A 20877-nucleotide genomic window follows, 5' to 3' on the forward strand; every position below is an offset into this window, starting at 1 on the left:
CGAACTCAGGTGGGGAGAGTGCTCTGCCTCAGTGGGGGAGTTTCAGGGGTTCTGAGTGACAGCTCCACACGCCTCTGGCATAGGTTCCACGGTTTCCTATCTGCCTGTCAGTGGCAGAAATGCCATGTTTATGTAACAAGCTTGGTTTGGTTTGCAAAAACCCCGTCAAAGAAGAACACACTTTGGCACCAGAGAAAGTAATTTATGACCTTGAAAGTGTTTCCAAGTCCAAGGAAAAGGCTAAGAAAGTAAGCCTCTATGCATTTCAAGCCTTGTTATTGTTGTTAGGAGCCATCTAGTCGGTACCGACTCATAGCCACCTTATGTACAACAGAACGACACATTGCCTGTTCCTGGGCCAACCTCACTACTATCGCCACACTTGAGACCATCGATGCTGCTACCTGGCCAGTCTATCTCATTGGGGGGTCTTCCTCTTTTTCTCTGACCCTCCATCTTACCAAACATGATATCCTTATCCAGTGACTGGTCCCTCCTGACAATATGTCCCAAGTATGAGAGACAAAGTTTGGCCATCCTCGTCTCCAAGGAGCACTATGGCTGCACTTCTTCCAAAACGGATCTGTTGGTTCTTTTGTCAGCCCATGGCACTTTCAGTATTCTCCTCCAACACATATGAGGTGATTGAAAATACCATGGCTTGGGTCAGGTGTACCTTAGTATTCAAGCTGACATCTTTACTCTTCAACACCTTAAAAAGGTCTTGTGCAGCAGATTTGCCTATGCAATATGCCATTGGATTTCTTGACTGCTGCTTCCATGAGTGTTGATAGTTGATCCAAGAAGAATGAAATGCTTCAATCTTTTCTCCGTTGATAAGAATGTTATTTATTGGTCCAGTGGTAAGGATTTTGTTTTCTTTACATTGAGATATAATCCATAGTGAAGGCTGTGCTCTTTGATCTTCATCATTAAATGTTTTAAGTCTTCTCCACTTTCAGCAAGCAAGGATGTATCATCTGCATATCACAGTTTGTTAATGAATCTTCCTCCAATCTTGATGCCATGTTTTTCTTCATACAACCCAACTTCTTGGATTATTTGCTCAGCATACAGGTTGAATAAGCATGGTGAAAGAATACAACCTTGTCATACACCTTTCTTAATTTTAAACCATTCAGTGTTCCCATGTTGTGTTCGAACAACTGCCTCTTAGCCGAGGTACAGATTCCTCATGAGCACAATTAAGTGTTCCAGAATACTCATACTTTGCAATGTTGTCCATAGCTTGTCATGATCCACACAATCGAAAGCCTATGTGTAGTCAATAAAGCAAAGATAAACACCTTTCTGATATTCTCTGCTTTCAGCCAAGATTTATCGAACATCAGCAGTGATATCCGTCATTCCACGGCTTCTTCTGATTCCGGCTTGAATGTGTTTTTATTCCCTGTAGTAAGTAGGTGTTTTCAGTAACTTCATATGCATGTGAAAGCTGGACAGTGAATAATGAATGAAGAATGTAGAAGAATTGATGCTTTTGAGTTATGGTGTTGGAAGAGAATATTGAAAGTGCCATGGGCTGCCAAAAGAACCAACAGATACGTTTTGGAAGAAGTGTAGCCAGAGTGCTCATTTGAGGCCAGGATGGCCAAACTTTATCTCTCATACTTTGGACATATTATCAGGAGGGACCAGTCACTGGAGAAAGATATCATGTTTGGTAGGGTGGAGGGTCACAGAAAAGAGGAAGACCCCTCGTAAGATGGCTTGGCAAAGTGGCAGCATTAATGGGCTCAAGTGTGGTAACGATAGTGAGGTTGGCTCAGAACTGGCAGTGTTTTGTTCTGCTGTGAATAAGGTCGCTATGAGTCGGTACCGACTTGATGACACCTAACAACAACAAGTAAGTAGGTGTGGCTATAGGATAAGCACTGAACCATAAGGTGAGTTTGAACCTTTAAGTTGGTGGTTCAAACTCACCAGCTGCTCATCGGAAACCCTATATACAGGGTCGCTGTGAGTCAGAACTGACTCGATGGCACGTAACAAGTAAGTAGAACATGGCTGGGTGGTAGCTCTGTGGGAGGAAGGGCAAAGCAAAACCGTTTCAGGGACCAGTGATGTTTTGCAATATGTGGTTCTAATTGGGTGGAGATTATAGAAACATTAACCTAGCTACTTCTTGTCCCATGTTCACCTTGTCAAATCTAATAACTGTCATTGAACTTTGTATATCCTTTTTTTGCTCTGACACAGTACCTATCATTTTACGGCCAAATTTATGACCATCGTCTTTCTCCTTGATAGCTTAATGTGATGTGTTCTCTTAGGCTTAAGACCTTCTGGCAGCTGGAGTTCGTGGTGGCTTGACTTACAGCACAGGTGGAGGTCTGTGCTCACCCTTTGCATGGGACTCCCCACCTACTGAGGCTGGATCACAGCATTGGCCACCCATAGCCTGCATATTTGCTTATCTTGTCCAAAATTCCAGTTTTTGGTTTCCATCTGATTATTCTTACCATCAGTGTTGTTGTTGTGTTAGTTGCTGTCAAGTTGCTTCCAACATATGACCATCCCATGTAGAACAGAAAGAACTGTTGCCCTATCACATCACCAGCATATTTGAGTCTGTTGTCGCCCCTAACCCAGGGGGGCTCATCTGCAGCTCAACATCAAGCAGTACTCTGTTGTGATCCACAGAGCTTGCGCTGCTAGTTTTTAGCAGTAGATAGCCAGGCCTTTCTTCCTAGTGTATTTTAGTTTGGGAGTGCCACTGAAACCTGTCTAACATAGTGACCCTGCTAGTATTGGGCATAGCTTCAGTCAGCATCAGAGCAATACAACAATACAGCAAACTGACATGTAGCTGATAGTTAACATGTGGAAGACCTTTGTTATAAGCTTCCTCAGAGTTGCTTAGTATAGAGCGAGGCTATTGGTAAATGAATGCTCATTGAGACAGTTTGTGCTCTTCTTCCTTGTAGCAGGTAAATTGCATTGAAAGTTATCAAAGGAAGTACAGTGCTCCCATCCAGCATCTGTGTGTGAACCTGCGAGGTTTAGGAGGGTTTCTCAATGTTGGAGGAAGAGAGGATGAAGCTCCTTTCCCATTTCTAGCTTTTTAGCTGAACACAGAGTACTTGAGATGAGAGTTTTTCTAGAGGATGGAAACCTGTCGAAGAGAGAGGGGCGGTGCCAAGCTGTCATTAAACGCTCGGTCCTTGGAGTCTGGCCATCCTTCAACTAGTGACTGTATAGCATTGGCAAGTCCCTTTGCTCGGTCCTCAGCATCCTCATCTCATTGAAGACTGGAAAGAAAAGCCTTCCTGAGATACAGAATAGGTACAAAATTATGACTGCAGAAAGGGCCTGAAAACAGCAGTGTTCTTAAAATTATTCTTGTTCATAAAAATATAATAGTTCTAAAATCAAGCTTTCAGATATGAGTGCTGGTTCTGATTGTATCATTTCCTAAGGAGTTCTGATAGCATAGTGGGTGCGAATCGGGCTGCTAACCTCAGCAGTTCGAAACTACCAGCGATTCATGGGAGAAAGATGAGGCTTTCTGCTCCCGTAAAGATTTACAGCCTCAGAAACTCTATGCAGGGTCACTATGAGTCGGAACTGACTCTACGTCACACCACCACCACAGGTAGAATGCCACATAAGCCTAACCATAATTTATTCAACAAATACTTCCAGAGCTCCATCCTCATACTAGGCTCTGTATTAGGCACTTGGACACAAGATGACTAAGAAAAGATAGTTTCTCTCCTTCTGGAAAAGGAGCCCTGATAGGGTTCCAAACTGAGCTGATAGCCACAAGGTCAGCAGTTCGAATCTACTAGTCACTCCATGGCACAAAGCTGAGACTCTCTGCCCCCCATAAAGATTTACAGTCTCAGAAACCTTGTACAGGGTCGCTATGAGTCAGAACGGACTCAGTGGCACACAGCCACCACCACCACCCCTTATGAAACTGCACTAGAAGTAGGAAAATGGGGAAAAGTGGGACAGTTTATCAATTTTCTTGGAAGATCAGGGTGGGGTCACTATTGATTTGGATCTTAGAAGATGTAGAGGTTCTCATAACACACAGCATTAGAAAGGGACCGAGGACCTGTGTGAACTAAACCATAGTGGGTTTAAGAAATTGCCCATGGACAGAGGCCCAGTCAGTCCAGTGGCTCATCTCAGCTTCCACTCAAACCAGTGCTCAAACCAGGGTGTGTCTGATGCTCCCAGAAACAGTCCCTGCATTCAGGTTCAGACTGGCTGTGGTCCAGGACTGTGACAGGGCAGAACTCTCCTTTGGCCCTTTGGCCTGGGATGAGCCTATGTATCAGATTACCCAGGAGATCTAACTCAGGTGCGCTGTGCATGAACCTTCTCAGGTCCCAGGAGGTTGGAAGACTGTGAGGCGTCTCTGAGTATAAAAGTGACGTCTCTGGTAATAGATGCATAGTTGATGTGATTTTCACTGAGTAGCCTGGGACTTTCTTCAAAGAAATGAAATATGTTGAACATTCAAGTCCCCCTCCTGGTGTGGCACTGCAGGATAAACACTGGATTGTAACTGCAAGGTTTGCAGTTCAAACCCACCAGCTGCTCCTTGGAAACCTTATACAGGGTAGCTGCGAGTCAGAACCAACTCGATGGCACTTAACAACAACCATTATTCGAGGCTGGAACCCACTGCCATTGAGTTGCTCCCAGCTCATAGATCAGAATAGAGTACTCCACAGCGCTTCCATGGCTGTGAATCTTTATAGGAACAGACAGCCTTATCTTTCTCCTATAAAGTGGCTGTGGGTTTGAACCACTAACCTTGTGGTTAGCAGCCTGAAGCTTAACCCACTGTGCCACTCCTTTTTAAGGGTGACATATGGGCAGATTTTCATGTGGGTCTGAGAGTCGTCTATTTTGATGATGAGGGTAAATGCTTCTCTGCCCTTCTCCCTTAAGCAACATCAGACAGGGGTCTGCTTCATGGCGGCTAACAGGCCTCCAGGTTAGAAGGGCCCATGCAGGGTTGACTGCTCTGCTGTCACCATCTGGGAAAGTCATAGTCATTTTCACTTTGCAGTAGACCTTGCAAATTAAATAGCCAGTACTGATCAAGACAAATATGTGGCTTCCAGGGCTGATGAAAAGCAAAAGGAAGTGATTCCATTAAGTATAGTCTTTATAAATGGCAGATCCTAGTGGTGTGAAATGTGGGAGGATATTCAGTGCAGTGTGTGGAACATTCCATCATGAAATAATCACCAGTTTTTCTATCTTGTCCAGTACAAACGCAACAGTGGTGTCAGTTGAATATGAAAGCAGTATCTTTTCATTCTTTATAACCCTTCATCTGTGAACCTGGGGATGGTCACTTACCTAGTTTTGAACTGCACGGTGGTTAAATTTTGAATCCTTAAATCAAAAAGGCCCTGATCAGCTTTATTACACAGTTTGGTTCCCATTCACCACAGTGCTTCGCTCCTCTCTGCTGGAATATTAACAGTGTTGGAGTCCCATAAATTATGTATTTGTTGCTGGATGTTGCTGCCAGCTATGGGTTGCAAAGCAGTTCCTTCTGTAGCTTATTTTGGTTTTACAAGATCGTTGATGTGTATCAAGATGCCTTAACAAACAAGATGTAGTTGAAATCACAGGGTTACGTGCTTTTCCATTAGAACAATTTTCCTCTTGTCCTTGAATCTTGGGATGGTGGAACTCCATATTTTTAAAGCTTGAAAAATAACCATGAGGGATGGTGAGAAAGCAATGGACTTTTTTTTAATGAACACATCCAAGATTTTATATTGCTCATTAACTACTCAGGGAGCCAGTTACAACTAATTCAAAGAAAAACCCACAGAGCAGACACATAGAGACAATTGGGAATGTGAAAATGAATCCGAAAGTAGGTGTAAAACTGGTTTGTCTGTGGGCAGGACTGGAGGGGAAGGAGATTTGCGGTGTCTCCACTGGATAAGCTATGTTTACAATAATGTCAATTTTCTATGAAACAGCTCACTGAAAGAAACAAAAAGATGCAGTCCCCTGTCTGTCTTATAACCCTGAAGACACGCTCGACAACACCTCATAATCTATTGAAATGACGCCCATTCACATTTTGTTGCTCATGTCAGAATCTTTCACAGTTTGACCTGACACTCTTCACTTCATTCCATCCTGTGCTCCTAAACATCACACAAAAGGCTAGTCTCACACTGAGGTGTGTCTAGTTATTTGCATAGTGGCAAAACCACAATCCAAACCCACTGCCAAACTCTGTCGATCTAGAGCCTGTAAATCTTTACAGCAGCAGAAAACCGTATCTTTCTCCTAGGGAGTTTGAACTGCTGACCTTGTGGTTAGCAGTCCACTGCTTACCCTACAGCACCACCAGGGCTCCTTAGGTGCAGTAAATGTTAAATAACCATCCAGGCATTTGTGGATTTGTGTTGCGAATCTAGAGCCATGCACTGTTCAATAACTGAAGTTAACTTCACAGTTTATCTGGAAGTTTTGATAAAGAATCTTGGATGGACTTTTTAAAACCTCTGTTGTTTGTTACTTTGAGGACTAAGGTGTGCCTGACCCAAGCCTTAGTAATTTCAGTGGCCTCATATGCATGTGAAAGTTGGGCAATGAAAAAGGAAGACCATAGAAGTGATTCATTTGAGTTATGGTGCTGGGGAAGAATATTGAAAGTACCATGGACTGCTAAAAGAACAAACAAATCTGTCTTAGAAGAAGTACAACCAGAATGTTCCTTAGAAGTGAGGATAGTGAGACTTCATCTCTCATACTTTAGACATGTTATCAGGAGGGACTAGTTCCTGGAGAAGGACCTCAAGCTTAGTAAAGTGGAGGATCAATGAAAAAAGGAAACTCCCTCCAAAAACCGTGTGGGGGCCATATCTGATGTCCACTGGCTTCACCAGGGGGAAAGAGAATCAAATTCAAAATCATCCCTTGGCTGATGAAATAGAAGTCAGATATGTATGAGTAATACAAAAGTTATCTGTCAGGTGATAGAGACACACTGGCCTAATAGTTTCTTGCTGTAACCAATAGTGTCAGAATGGAGAAGAGTAGTGTTCCCTGTTGAAATGTTCTGCATGACTATTTCATAAGAGTTTTTTCCCCTGAGGGTAAAAATTCAGACAGGGGCATTGACAAATCCCAATATCTCCTCATAAAGCATAACATTTCTGAAATACTTACATTACTATCAATACTATTTACTTAGGTGTGTCCCTGGGTAGAACAAACAGCATGCTTACCTGCTAACCAAAAGGTTGCTGGTTCAGGCCTGCTCCTCAGAAGAAAGACCTGGCCATCTATTTCTGAAACATCAGCCACTGAAAACTCTGTGGAACATAATTCTACTCTGACACATATGGCATCACCATGAGTTGTAACCAACTCGACAGCAGCTGATTAACAGACTAAACCTAGGAATGACTGGTCTTCTCTGACCTGACAGCTCTCCCATACAGCTCTTCACTCAGTAAATCTGATTCAGTATGTTGTTGTTGTTAAGTACCATCGAGTCGATTCCAAACATAGTGACGCTGTATAGGATTTCTGAGGAGCAGCTGGTGAGCTTGATCTGCCAACTTTGCGGTTCAAACCGACTTTGCAGTCCAGAGCATTAACCCACAGCGCTATTAGCATCTCTTTGCATAAGATGAAGAAACAAATTTTATGTTTTTCCTGGACCACTTTGTGAAATGTCAGAGATCATTTAGGTATAAAAAAGTATTGAAATTTTATTTTATTCAAAATCTGAAGTTCAGTCTGGGGAAGTGCACCCAAAAGAGCTGTCCAAGGAGACTCAGGAGCACAGGTGTCCAAGAAACAATACCTGGGTATCCAGGTATAATCAGAGTCAGAGTGAAACATTTAAAGATAAATATGGAAATGATATGGTTTTAAAGAATTTAGCTCCTTCATAAGTGATCCACTTTATTCTTTTTTTTTTTTCTTCCTTTCCCTAAATGATCCAGATGGCCGAACTAACCAGTTCCAGACTTAGAGTCCTGTACACCTTATTTGCATAGCCCCACCCAATCACTTGGTGGGAATGAAGAAGATGTTGAATAGAAAAGCCATACCAACTAATCTCCAATGAGATGGATTGGCACAGTGGCCACAACAGTGGGCTCAAACATAGCAACAGTTGTAAGGATGGTGCAGGAACCAGGCAGTGTTTTGTTCTGCTGTGCATAGGGTTGCTATGAGTTGGAATTGACTTGATGGTACCTAACAACAACAGTTAATTTGGTATCCCAAGGCTAGGAAACCAAGCCCAAGAAACCTTACTTCACATATAGTGGTGGTGGTAGTGTGCCATGGAGTCTGTGCCAACTCATAGCAACCCTGTACAGGGTTTCTGAGTCTGTAAATCTTTACAGGAGCAGAAAGCCTCATTTTTTCCCGCAAATGGCTGGTAGTCTGAACTGCTGACCTTGAGGTTAAAAGCCCAATTCATAACCACTGTGCTACCAGAGCTTCTCACTTATAATTGTTGTTAGATACCATCGAGTTGGTACCGACTCATAGCGACCCTATGCACAACAGAACGAAACACTGCCCAGTCCTAGGACAATCTCACAATTGTTGCTACGCTTAAGCCCATTTTTGCTGCCACTTTGCCAAGCCATCTCACTGGGGGTCTTCCTCTTTTTCTCTGACCCTCCACCTTACCAAACATGATGTCCTTCTCCAGTGACTGGTTCCTTCTGACAATATTTCCAAAGTATGAGAGATGCAGTTTGGCCATCCTGGCCTCCAAGGAGCACTTTGGCTACACTTCTTCCAACACAGATCTGTTGGTTCTTTTGGCAGCCCATGGCACTTTCAGTATTCTCCTCCAACACCATAACTCAAATGCATCAATTCTTCTGTGGTCTTCCTTATTCATTGTCCAGTTTTCGCATCTATATGAGGTTATTGAAAATACCATGGCTTGGGTCAGGCACACCTTAGTCCTCAAGCTGACAGCTTTGCTCTTCAACACTTTGAAGAGGTCTTGTGCAGCAGATTTGCCTAATGCAATATGTCATTTGATTTCTTGACTGCTGCTAGTAATAGTGTTCATAAACTTGATTGCCTTCCTAGAGGTTTGCAACATTTGCTGGATTCCTGACCTAGGACCTTTGCTGCCTATAAGGCTGAGACCCTGCAAACCAGATACGGGGTCTGTTTTCCTGGGAAGGCTCTGTGTACATTGGCTTCATAAATCAAGTCTACCTTTGTTCAGGTCTGATTCAGTGAGCATCCTTCTCAAATATGACTCGAGGAAAGGGCTTGCTTGATTGTACAATTGATTTGCCTAATTATATCCTGTGGAAAGATTCTAATTGAATCTATGCAAATAACTATATTGCCATGAAAAGTAATTGGACTCAGTAACAGTTTTTGAATTCTACAAGATCAGTGAGAATTGGATATTATTTTTAAATGTTTCCATTTAGCTTATAAAAGCTGAGTCTACTAAATTGTAGGTTAGAGATAGCTTAAAGAGAAGAGAAAGGACTTCCTTCCTCGTCTCCCCCCAAAATAGGGCATTAAAACAACATCAACAATATTTAAAATAACCACAATAAAATTTCCCTCTTCAGTTCATTCAGTCCTATGTAATTAATTCTTCTTCTACTGCCTCATGCTTTCACAGTTTGCTTCTGTGAAACCATCTGCTTCTAGACAAGATAGAGTCCAGAAACCTAAGGAAATCCCAATTCAATCCAATGACATAGCTTAAAATTTGTTTAAGCTCTGTCAGCCCAGGAGCCTATGCCCAGAAGTGTGTTCTTTGAAATAACCTGGTATATGCTGTCCTTTTCCATGATACACAGAGGTCAACTTTTGTTGAAGTTACAAACTGGTCTATGGCTTCAAGCAAACTTTTCAGACTTGCATCAGAGTAATATAAAAGTTATCTGTCAGGTGATAGAGACACACTGGCTTAATAGTTTCTTGCTGTAACCAATAGTGTCAGAATGGAGAAGAGTAGTGTTCCCTGTTGAAATGTTCTGCATGACTATTTCATAAGAGTTTTTTCCCCTGAGGGTAAAAATTCAGACAGGGGCATTGACAAATCCCAATATCTCCTCATAAAGCATAACATTTCTGAAATACTTACATTACTATCAATACCACTTACTTAGGTGTGTCCCTAGGTAGAGCAAACAGCATGCTTACCTGCTAACCAAAAGGTTGCTGGTTCAGGCCTGCTCCTCAGAAGAAAGACCTGGCCATCTATTTCTGAAACATCAGCCACTGAAAACTCTGTGGAACATAATTCTACTCTGACACATATGGCATCACCATGAGTTGTTACCAACTCGACAACAGCTGATTAACAGACTAAACCTAGGAATGACTGGTCTCTTCTGAGTTGACAGCTCTCCCATATAGCTCTTCACTTAGTAATGCAGAATACAAATCTAATTCTGTATAGCATCTCTTTTTATAAGGTGAAGGAACAAGCCTATATGTTTTTCTTGCACCACTTTGTAAATCTCAGAGATCATTTTGGGTATAAAAAAAGTATTGAAATTTGTTTTATTTTATTCAAAATCTGAAGTTCAATCTGGGAAGGTACACCCAAAAGAGCTGTAAGAGGAGACTTAGAAGCACAAATATCCAAGAAACAATACTTGGTTATCCAGGTAATCAGAGTCACAGTGAATTTTTGTTTTTTTAAGTTTTTTTTGTGAATTATGTGATAGTTTACATGGGAGAACATGATCTTTACATTCATCCTATCATATTTTGTTTCATTGAAATTATTACAGTCCCCTGCATGCATCATCAAACAACCAAAGTGTACACCCTGCACACCTGCCCCCCGGCCGCCAGAACACAGCCCCTCTCTCTTCCTGTCTAGAGTCCCCACCTGCTCCATCTCTCCATGTCATCATCTCTGCCTCCATCCCTGGCACCACTGCTTCTCTGGATAGGTTCGCACACTTTGATTTTCTCCCTTTATGGTTCCAGGGACCTCTGCTCCTCACAGGGAAATATTTAAAGATAAATATGGGGAATTATATGATTTTAAAGAACTTAGCTCCTTCATAAGTGAGCCACTTTATTTATTTTTTTTTCTTTTCTAATATAATCCAGGACATGAAATTAAGTCACTTTATATAAGCTCTGGGAGTCCTGGTGTGGCACTGTGGGTTAATGTGCCAGACTGCAGAGCAAGGTCACCAGCTGTTCCTAGGAAACCCTATACAGGGTCACTATGGGTTAGAATTGGCTCAACAGCACTTAACAACAACAACAAATATAAGTGTAATTCCAGCTGGACCAGAGACTGTGCTAGCTCAGCAGGGTCCACAGTGTAGAGACTATCCTTGCACTAATCAGCCAGTAAGCTAAGGAAGTAAGCCCATCAAAACCGAGGGAATAGAGCCAAGATTTTCATGCATTTCATCACACCTTTTCAGGCTCAAGTATTATAAGCTAAAGCCAATAAAATTCCTTTTCTGCATTTGGGCAATCATTTTTCTTTCATATTCTGGGATGAAAAGGATTGCCGTTTTAATTCTGTCTAGGGTGGAAGTGAGGTTTTCCATGAGTTCCGTGTTGTGTGATGCAAATACAGAGAGAGGAGGATACGAATCTCATTTATTAGGCCAGATATTACAAAGACTGGCAAAAATGTAAACTGTACCTTTTTCTATTAAAAAAAAATTCTTTGTTGTGGATAATACAGTTTTTGATCTTTTTTTTACAAAATATATTATTTATGTTAAAATGCACTGGGTTCATTGTTGCTAATTCCTTAAATAATTTTTTAAATTTCTGTTTTAATTTCAAATTAAATTAAAGTAATGCTGACTAATAGTCAGTTATCACTCATTTAAACCAAAGCTTTTTGGTTTCCACAAATAAATTTTTTAAGAGTGTAATGGGGTCCTGAGACCAAAAAGTTTGAGAACTACTGTTTTAAGACAAATCTATTCTCTTCTTTCAAATACTAACTTGCATACACAATTCTATTTCTTTCCCATAATCAAGCCTTGTATAGTCTCAACTACTCATTTAGTCAAAATTACTAACCAAACTAACGAACTTATATTACACAGACAAAAATAGGGTAGGAAGGAATGGCTAATTGAGAATTGTATATCATAAACAAGCATGTTAGCAGAATGGAAAAACCCATAGACATATATGATACAGATTTCTACCATGACACACATAGCTTGTAGATCTGCTTAAAGAGGCAAGAATGAATGAACACATTCACTGACATGACCCTCTCTATAAATGTATAAAAATAAAAAGAGAACATATTATCAACTTGATATCTAAAATTATTCTTTTAATCAAAGTCTTATTCTCTTCCATGCTTCAAAATGAAGTGGTAAACCTTCACCCAATTTGCAATAAAACATTGAAAAAAAAGAAAAAGAAGGAAATGGAATACATGAAGATAGATACCCTTGGCATCATGAGTGGAAATGGATTGGTATTGACCATTTTGAATTGGACAGTCACATAGCCTACTATGCCAAGAGTGAGAAACTGAAGTGGTGTGGCTGTCTTCATCAAAGAGAACATTTCAAAATGTATCCTGAAATACAATGCTGTTCGTGATAGGATAATATCTATACTCTCACAAGGAGGATCCAGCCACTTATCTGTCCATTTGTCCTACTTGGTGGCTTGTGTATTGTTGTCATGCTGGAAGCTGTGAACAGTATTTTAAATACCGGCAGGGTTACCATTAAGGTTAGTCACTGGAAACCTTATGAATTGCAGAGGAGCACTGTTAGATGGAGTCCTGGTGTGGCGCTGCAGAATAATGCACTGAACTGCAACGTTGGTGGTTCCAACCCACTGGCCGCTTGTTGGAAACCCTGTACAGGGTCACTATGGGCCAGAACCGACTCAACAGCACTTAACAACAACAACTGTTAGATAGCCCCCAAATATTGACTATTGAAAGGTGACAAAGAGCACCAGAATAGTGTCAGATATTAGTGCCAGAAGATGAGCCCCTCAGGTAGGAAGGCACTCAAAATACAACTGTGGCAGAACTGTTCCCCCAAAGTACAGTTGACCTTGATGTGAATGGAGTAAAACTTTCAGGACCTGCATAATATCAAAATGAGGAGAAATAGCTGAAAACATCGATTAATAATCACAGTGTGGAAAGTATGAAGTAGTGAATTTAGGAAAATTGAAAGTTGACAAAAATAAAATGGAATGCATAAAGATCAATTTCCTAGGCATTAGTGAGCTGAACTGGACTGGTATTGGCCATTTTGAATTGGAAAGTCATATGGTTTACTGTGCTGGGAACGGCAAATTGAAGAGGAATGGCGTTACATTAATTGCTTTTTAAAAAATGGCATTTCAGGATCTATCTTGAAGTTCAGTTCTATCTGTGAGTGGATAATGTCCATATGCGTATAGGAAGACCAGCCAATAACCACTATTATCAAATTTACGAACCAGCCACTAAAGCCAGTGGTGATGAAATTGAAGAATTCTACCAACTTCCTCAGTTTTGAAATTGATCAGACATACAATCAAGATGCATTGAGAATTTCTTGTGTTTGGAATGTGAAAGAAGAAGAATCAGTATTTGGAAAATTGGCCGTGATGATAGGACTGATGCTGGAGATCACATGATAGATATTTTGCAAGACTGTTGATTTATTCATTGCAGATAACATTTTTTCAACAACATAAAAGGTACCTATACATATGCACCTCACCAGATGGAACACATAGGAATCAAATTGATTATATCTATGGGAAGCTCAATATCATCAGCCCAAACAAGGTTGGGTTGAAGCTCAGATTCAGACTGAAGCTGAGCAAAATTAAAACAAGTCCGTAAGAGCTGAAATATGACCTTGAATGTATCCTACCTGAATTTAGAGACCATCTCAAGAACAGATTTGCTACATTAGACACTAATAACAAAAGACCAGAAGAAGAATTGTGGGGTGACATCAAGAATATCAGATATGAATAAAGCAAAAGGTCATTTAAGAGACAGGAAAGAAAGAAAAGATCAAAATGGATGTCAGAAGAGGCTGAAACTTGCTCTTGAGTATAGAGAAATGAGGAAGTCAAAGAGCACCTTGAGAAGACAAAGTCAAGTATACTGAAATATGTATAGACCTGGAGTTAGAAAACCAAAAGGGAAGAACATGCGCAGCATTCCTCAGGCTGAAAAAGCAGAAGAAAAATTCAAGTCTCAAATTGCAATACTTAAGGATTCTATGAGCCCTCGTTTGGTGCTGTAGTATAGGCAGTGGACTGCTAACCACAAGGTCAGCAGTTCAAACCCACCAGTCACTTTCAGAAATCTTACATAGCATTGCTATGAGTCAGAAGCAACTTCATGGCACACAACAACAACATGGAATTCCATAACATGTAATTGTGTTCATGAGGAACCTGTACATAGACTAAGAGGTAGTCATTCGAACAGAGCAAGAGGACAATTAATTGTTTATATCAGGAAAGGTGCGTGCCAGGGCGGTATTCTTTTGCCATATTTATTCAGTGTGTATGCTGAGCTAATAATCTGAGAAGCTGGATTATATAAAGAAAAACGTGGCATCAGCATTGGAGGAAGACTTATTCACAACCTGATATATGCAAGTAATACAACTTTGACTGAAACAGCCGGCTTGCTGGAAGTAAAGAGGCCTTAGAGTACATACTGATGAAGATCAAAGAGTACAATCTTCAATATGGATTGCACCCCAATTAAAAAACAAACAAACCCAAAATCCTTACAAATGGACCAACCAGTAACATCATAATAAATGGAGAAAAGGTTGAAGGTTGTCAAAGACTTCATTTTACTTGGCTCCACAGTCAACATTCATGGATGCAGCAGCCAAGAAATCAAATTGTCACTCTGAGGACTAAGGTGCACCTGACCCAAGCCATGGTTTTTCAATCGCCTCATATGCATGTATAAGACAGACCATAGAAGAATCGATGCATTTGAATTACGGTGTTGGAGAAGAATATTGAAAGTACCCTGGACTGCCAGAAGAACAAATCTGCCTTGAATGAAGTGCTGCCAGAATGCTCCTTAGAAGGGAGGATCATGAGATTCCATCTTTTGTACTTTGGACATGTTGTCAGGAGGGATGAGTTTCAGAAGAAGGACATCATGCTTGGTAAAGTGGAGGGTCAGTGAAGAAGACCCACTACGAGATGGATTGGCACAGTGGCAACAACAACGAGCCCCAACAGCAGTGGCTGTGAAGATGGCACAGGACTCTGGTAGTGTTTCCTTCTGTGGTGCATTAGGGTCACTTGACAGCGCCTGGCAATGATGATCTAGTCATTCACTTAGCAGTATTCAATTTTAAGTTATCTAAAGATCTTTCAAAGCCCTTGTGTAACACTGTAGGATAAGCACTGGACTATTAACCACAAATTGGCAGTTCAGATCCACCAACTGGTCTCGGAAACCCTATACAGGGTCACTGTGAATCAGATCTGAATTGACGGCACACAACAACAACAAAGATCTTACAAATTTTCTTTAAGTTGGTACATTGCTGCTGTTGTTGTTAAGTGCCATTGAGTCCGTTTTGATTCATACTGACTCTGTATAGGATCTCTGAAGCTTGTAAATCTTTGCAGGACATTTGTTAGAATAATAACTCAATTTAGTTGAACATAAATTTCATAAGATATCATCTTAAACATTATATAGGCATAGTATTAGCTTTGGGAAATTCCATGGTAGCACTGTCTCTGTCTGTGCTGGAAATGCATCTCATAGCCCTTAGCCACTCCCTTGTCTGTGGAAGCTCAAGTATTGCCCTGACACTGTTGCAATGGTGTCAGAGAGGTGTCAATGGAGCCTTCAGACTATTGTTGTTGTTGTTAAGTGCCATCGAGTCGGGTCCGACCCATAGCGACCCTGTACAGGGTTTCCGAGGGTGTAAATCTTTACGGGAGTAGAAAGCCTCATCTTTCTCCCTATGGTGGTCTGAAAATCATACAGTGAAAACCCTGAGTTACAGTAATCTGGTCCCATTAGTCATAGAGTCATCATGAGTTGAGAGTGATTTGACCACAGCTAACAACATCAGTTTATTTCACCAGTAATCTTTCTAAAGTTTAGGAGAAATAAATTCCAAGTAAAATAAAATGTACATTTGTATTGTTGTTGCTAAGAGCCATCGAGTCATTTTCAACTCACAGCTACCCTGTATAGTGTTTCTGAGAAGCGACTGGTGGGTTTGAACTGCCGACCTTGCAGTTCATAGTGACCTTGTGGTCCAGTGCATTATCCTGTAGTGCCACACCAGGACTCTATGCATTTGTATTTAGTACTGATAAATTAGAGTTAAGATAATGTTTTTTTAAACCTAATATACTAGCTTCTTATGCCAAAGAGTTATCTTAATTTTTGAATTTAGATACTTAAAATGTAATGGTGTTAGTTAACAGTTTATATAAGAAGAATTTTATTTTTGAGTATAGCACATTTAAAGTATTGGAGATCCAATTATCTTATGTTATGAATAATCATTTTAGGTAAGCACTCAGTACCAGTAGGTCATAACAAGTTCCTTTCTGCTATAATTTAATTGATTGATTCCCTCTGGAAATAAGAATGTGTTTCATACACAACCAGAGATACAGGCCTTTCTGAAGTACAGAAAGACACACAGAGATTAGTATTCACTTTTACAGTTTCAGCTGCAGGTCAAGAGTTAACACAGAAAAACACACACAAAAAAGAGCTGTTCTCCTTCCCACCCAGAAGGTGCCAAATTCTTAATAGATCTAAATCCAAGACAGACAAATATACAAACATGATAGACCAGGAAACCACATTCCCATTCCCTCACCCAGCAGAGAATAGGTCTCTACAGTCCTTTGTTTGAAATCACCAGATTGACACAGCCTATAAACCCGAATTCGCCATCATTGCTGCCACCAAGAGGGAATCACTTGTCAGCCATGCACAAACTAGAAATACAGAACCAGTAGATAATAAAAACTAGAGAAAGCTGTTGCTGCTTTGGATTTACTTGGGGAAGCAAGAGAAGGTCTGCCTGGACCTGACTCATTAATGGAAACTCTTTGGAACTCAAGATGCTCCTTGGGCATCTTGAAATCTGTAAAACTCTCAGAGACTAATTTTTACAAAGATGAAATCATGACTCTTGAACAAATGTAAAATGAACCTGTGTCAAAGATTATAAGTAATGAAGGAACCCCTAAGATGATACAACCAGGGCAGCAATCAACTTGTTTCCTTTAAGTGTGAGTAACTGACAAAGGTGACCTCTTCCTGGCCCCTCAGTATCTTAAACAAGTGTTTCAACTTATTGTAAATCTTAGATACTCTCCTGATCGGTAATGGATTCACCGCACCCCCATGCGTGCAGAGTAACTCTGTAAGGTTTTCATAATTGACTTTTTAAAGCAGATCACCAGGGCTTTCTTCCAAGACACCTCTGGGTGTGTTGGGACTGCCAGCCTTTGGCTAGTTGCTCAGCGTTTAACCACTTGAGTCATGAAGGGACTCCACAAGCATTAGTATATTGAGAATTAAGTGACAGATCTGTGGTCAGTGCTTGGGGGCTGGTTGACTTTGCTGGGGTTTCTGCCATTTCATTAGCCTTCCTGAAGTCTCTGCCCTCGGTTTCTTTCACAGTGACAGAGTCCAGGCCCTCTCCTATGCGCAGCACACACGGCAGCTCATTTCCTGTGGCTGTGATGGTGGAATCGTGGTCTGGAACATGGACGTGGAGCGGCAGGAGGTAGGCACCATCGAGGCTGGGGGCTCTCTCCTCCCACAGCAGCAGAACCTGAAGAGCCTTAGCCTCCCTCTCATCTGCTTATTTCTTATTTCTTTTCTGATTAAGCCATGACACATTTATGTCAGAGAATAAAATATTATACTATAAAAGGTTTTCCTTTTTTCACCATTCACAAATTGGTATGTGACATTAATGTAGTGGAGATTTCATAGGGATTTTGGCTAAGACGAAGGTGTTTAGATTCTAACTAAGTGACACCCTTTCCTACAGAAGTCCATTTGAGAAAAGGGACCGGCAGTGTTTAGACCATTAATACTGCGGTATTACGTGCTGATGGAAACAGCAAACTCTGTGCTCTATGTTCCTGAGGGAATTATTGGTGGCTAGGGTATGAGGAATTTACATTCTTTGTGAAGGAAGAATCTTTAGTTTGGTATTAATGGAAATATTAAAAATAATGATCTTTGTGCTTTTATGAAGCATGTTCTAACAGTTCTCCAACTATAACTATATGAGTATGCTGTCAGTTCTTAAAGCATATGTTTACATGTTATAGCATGGCAACAATGGTGAGGTTGGCCCAGGATCGGGCATTGTTTTGTTCTGCTGTGTATAAGGTCGCTTTGAGTCGGTGCCGACTCGATGGCACCTATCAATAACAACAAACAGTGTTCTTTTTAATGAAGTGCTCTTTTTCATTTTTGAACATCTTTCACAGTTGATGTATTCACTGAGGGTTTCTTCGGGCAGGCACTATGAAGTTAACCATTTTCTCGTCTCCCTGGAGTTATTCTAGAGAGGCATTCCTTTTAACAGTGCATATTCCTCCAATTTTTTTCTTTGCAGGATGCAAGAATTAAATAGAAAAGTGACACTTTAAATTAAGACAGGAACGATTTCCCAACTTCTTTCCATGCCCTAAACCCCAGTCTCATTTAATGAAAAGTTACTATGACCCTCAAAGTAATGCCTTTCAAATGTCAGTAATTAAATGCTTAAGAAGATTAAAGCTTTATTTGCTCAAAGGACAAATCCATGGGAGTTCCATTAGTAACTAATTAAAATGATCATTACTGTTAGGATGTGGGGAATTGTAGAATATTCATTTTGAAAAGTCCCACTTGGCTTGAGGAGCATGGAGGCAGGGACAGAGTTCTAGTGTGTTCCAGCCATGCTGTCCAGGCACTCAGTGCTGACCAGTGACTGTCATGGCTGGGTCCTGTTTTAGGTTAGAGCCAGTCACACCTGATGTGACCAGACTAGCGGAGGGGAACAGCTAGATTTCCAAAGAAGGATCTTTGTGTTCTCCAGAGCTGAAACTAAGTGGTTTGTTAGACAACTATCTTGCTGAAACTGTGTCCCTGATAATGCAGCTGTGTGGGCACTGAGTACTTGATGAATTACTTTAAGTCATCTTGTTAACTGACTCAGAGCTTGAAGTACGCAGGGGAAATATGGTGCTATCCGTTTTCACAAATGTCATATTTTAAGTCCCTATCTGTGGTGCTCCTTCATAGTTACACGAGTGCTGTGCCGATATGAAGCAAGCCCTCCCTGCCCTGCAGTGCTGACAGAAAACTTCAGACTGACAATTGTTGTTGCTGTTGTTGTTGTTGTTAAGTGCCGTCGAGTTGATTCCAACCCATAGCGACCCTGTATAGGGTTTCCAAGGAGCAGCTGGTGAGCTTGAACCGCCAACCTTGTAATTCAAACAGCTTTACAGTCTGGCGCTATTGAGTGGCATTAAATCAGTTCCCACTCATAATGACCCTGTTTCCAAGGAGTGGCTGGTAGGTTGGAACTTTGCTTATCTTACAGTGCTACACCAGGACTCACAGATGATGTTGTTGTTAAGTGCCTTCAAGTCATTTCTGGCTCACAGCAAACCTGGATAGGGTTTCCAAGGATGAATATTTGCCGGAGCAGGAAGCCTCATCTTTCCTCCGCAAAGTGGCTAGTGGGCTCGAACCACAGACATTGTGGTTCACAGTCTAGTGCTTATCATATAGCACCACCATACTCCCTAGACTATGAGTGTTGCAACCCTGTATATGGTTTCCTAGGAGCAGCTGGTGAGTCTGAACTGCCAATTTGGTGCATGGCACTCCAATATTTTTCACTCCATTGTTGATTCTACAATGCTACCCCTAGAATCCTAGATGATCTAAATGATTAAATTAGGTATAGCCAATAGTGTGGCACTGTGGGATAAGCACTGGACCGTGAGGTTGGTGGTTCCAATTCACCAGCTGCTCCTTGAAAATCCTATACAGGGTTTCTGTGAGTCCAAATACAACAGTAATAACAAGGTAGGTAGTGGTGGTAGTGGTGGTGGTCATGTACCACTGAGCTGGTTCCTACACATAGTGACTCTGTATAGGGTTTCCAAGATTACCATCTGTAAGGGAGAAGAAAGTCTCATCTTTCTCCCATATAGTGATTGGCAGATGGACTGCTGACTTTGACGTTAGCAGCCCAACTCATTCATCATCCACTACGCTAGCATTGGCTTCTTGATGACAGTAGTAATGGTGCATATTTTGGAAGGGACATGACCTCTGTTGACTAAAGCTCTCAGCAAAGGTTTGTGGAGGAACATGGTGCTGACAGATGGCCAGGGTCTGTGCCAAGCAGCAGCAGGAGTGAAGACAAGGGGCAGTGGCTGGTCGTCAGCAGTGGTGAGTTCACAGACAAAGCACGTGGGCAGAGGATGGGAGACCGTGAGTGGATTGATAAAGATCAGCTATCCCTTAGCTTATGCATCCCTTTTCTTTACATAGTTAATAAAATTCACTTTTTAAAACTTTTATCTTTTTTTTTAATTATAGAAATCTTTGTAGAAAAGTTACAAAATGCTCATAGACAAATAGAAGCTATGTCATTACTTATAATGCGTCACTCAGAAACAGCAAGCTTACAATGAGAGCAAGCATCCTTCCATACATTTTCTCAGCACATCCACATATGTGTAAGATTTTAACAAAAAAATGCAATCAGGCTGATTCATTTTCCTACTTTTCCTGGTTCTTATGACTCATGTTTGTTAAGTTGTTAGCCGTTGAGTCGATTCTGACTCGTAGCAACCCCATATAGGGTTTCTGAGGAGCAGCTGGTGGGTTTGAACCACCGACCTTATGGT

At 41.2% G+C, this 20877-nt stretch overlaps 1 protein-coding gene across 1 annotated transcript in view; it reads left to right on the top strand.

Moving 5' to 3' along the window:
• WDFY2 (WD repeat and FYVE domain containing 2) overlaps positions 1–20877 on the top strand; it is a 269563-nt gene that overhangs the window by 224987 nt on the left and 23699 nt on the right. The window contains exon 8 of the mRNA XM_006876937.1: positions 17633–17738. Within this exon, the coding sequence (XP_006876999.1) occupies positions 17633–17738 (106 nt within the window). The remainder of the gene's footprint in view (positions 1–17632; positions 17739–20877) is intronic.

This window comes from Chrysochloris asiatica, unplaced genomic scaffold (genome assembly GCF_000296735.1).
Source record: "Chrysochloris asiatica unplaced genomic scaffold, ChrAsi1.0 scaffold00432, whole genome shotgun sequence".
NCBI classification, from domain to species: Eukaryota; Metazoa; Chordata; class Mammalia; order Afrosoricida; family Chrysochloridae; genus Chrysochloris; species Chrysochloris asiatica.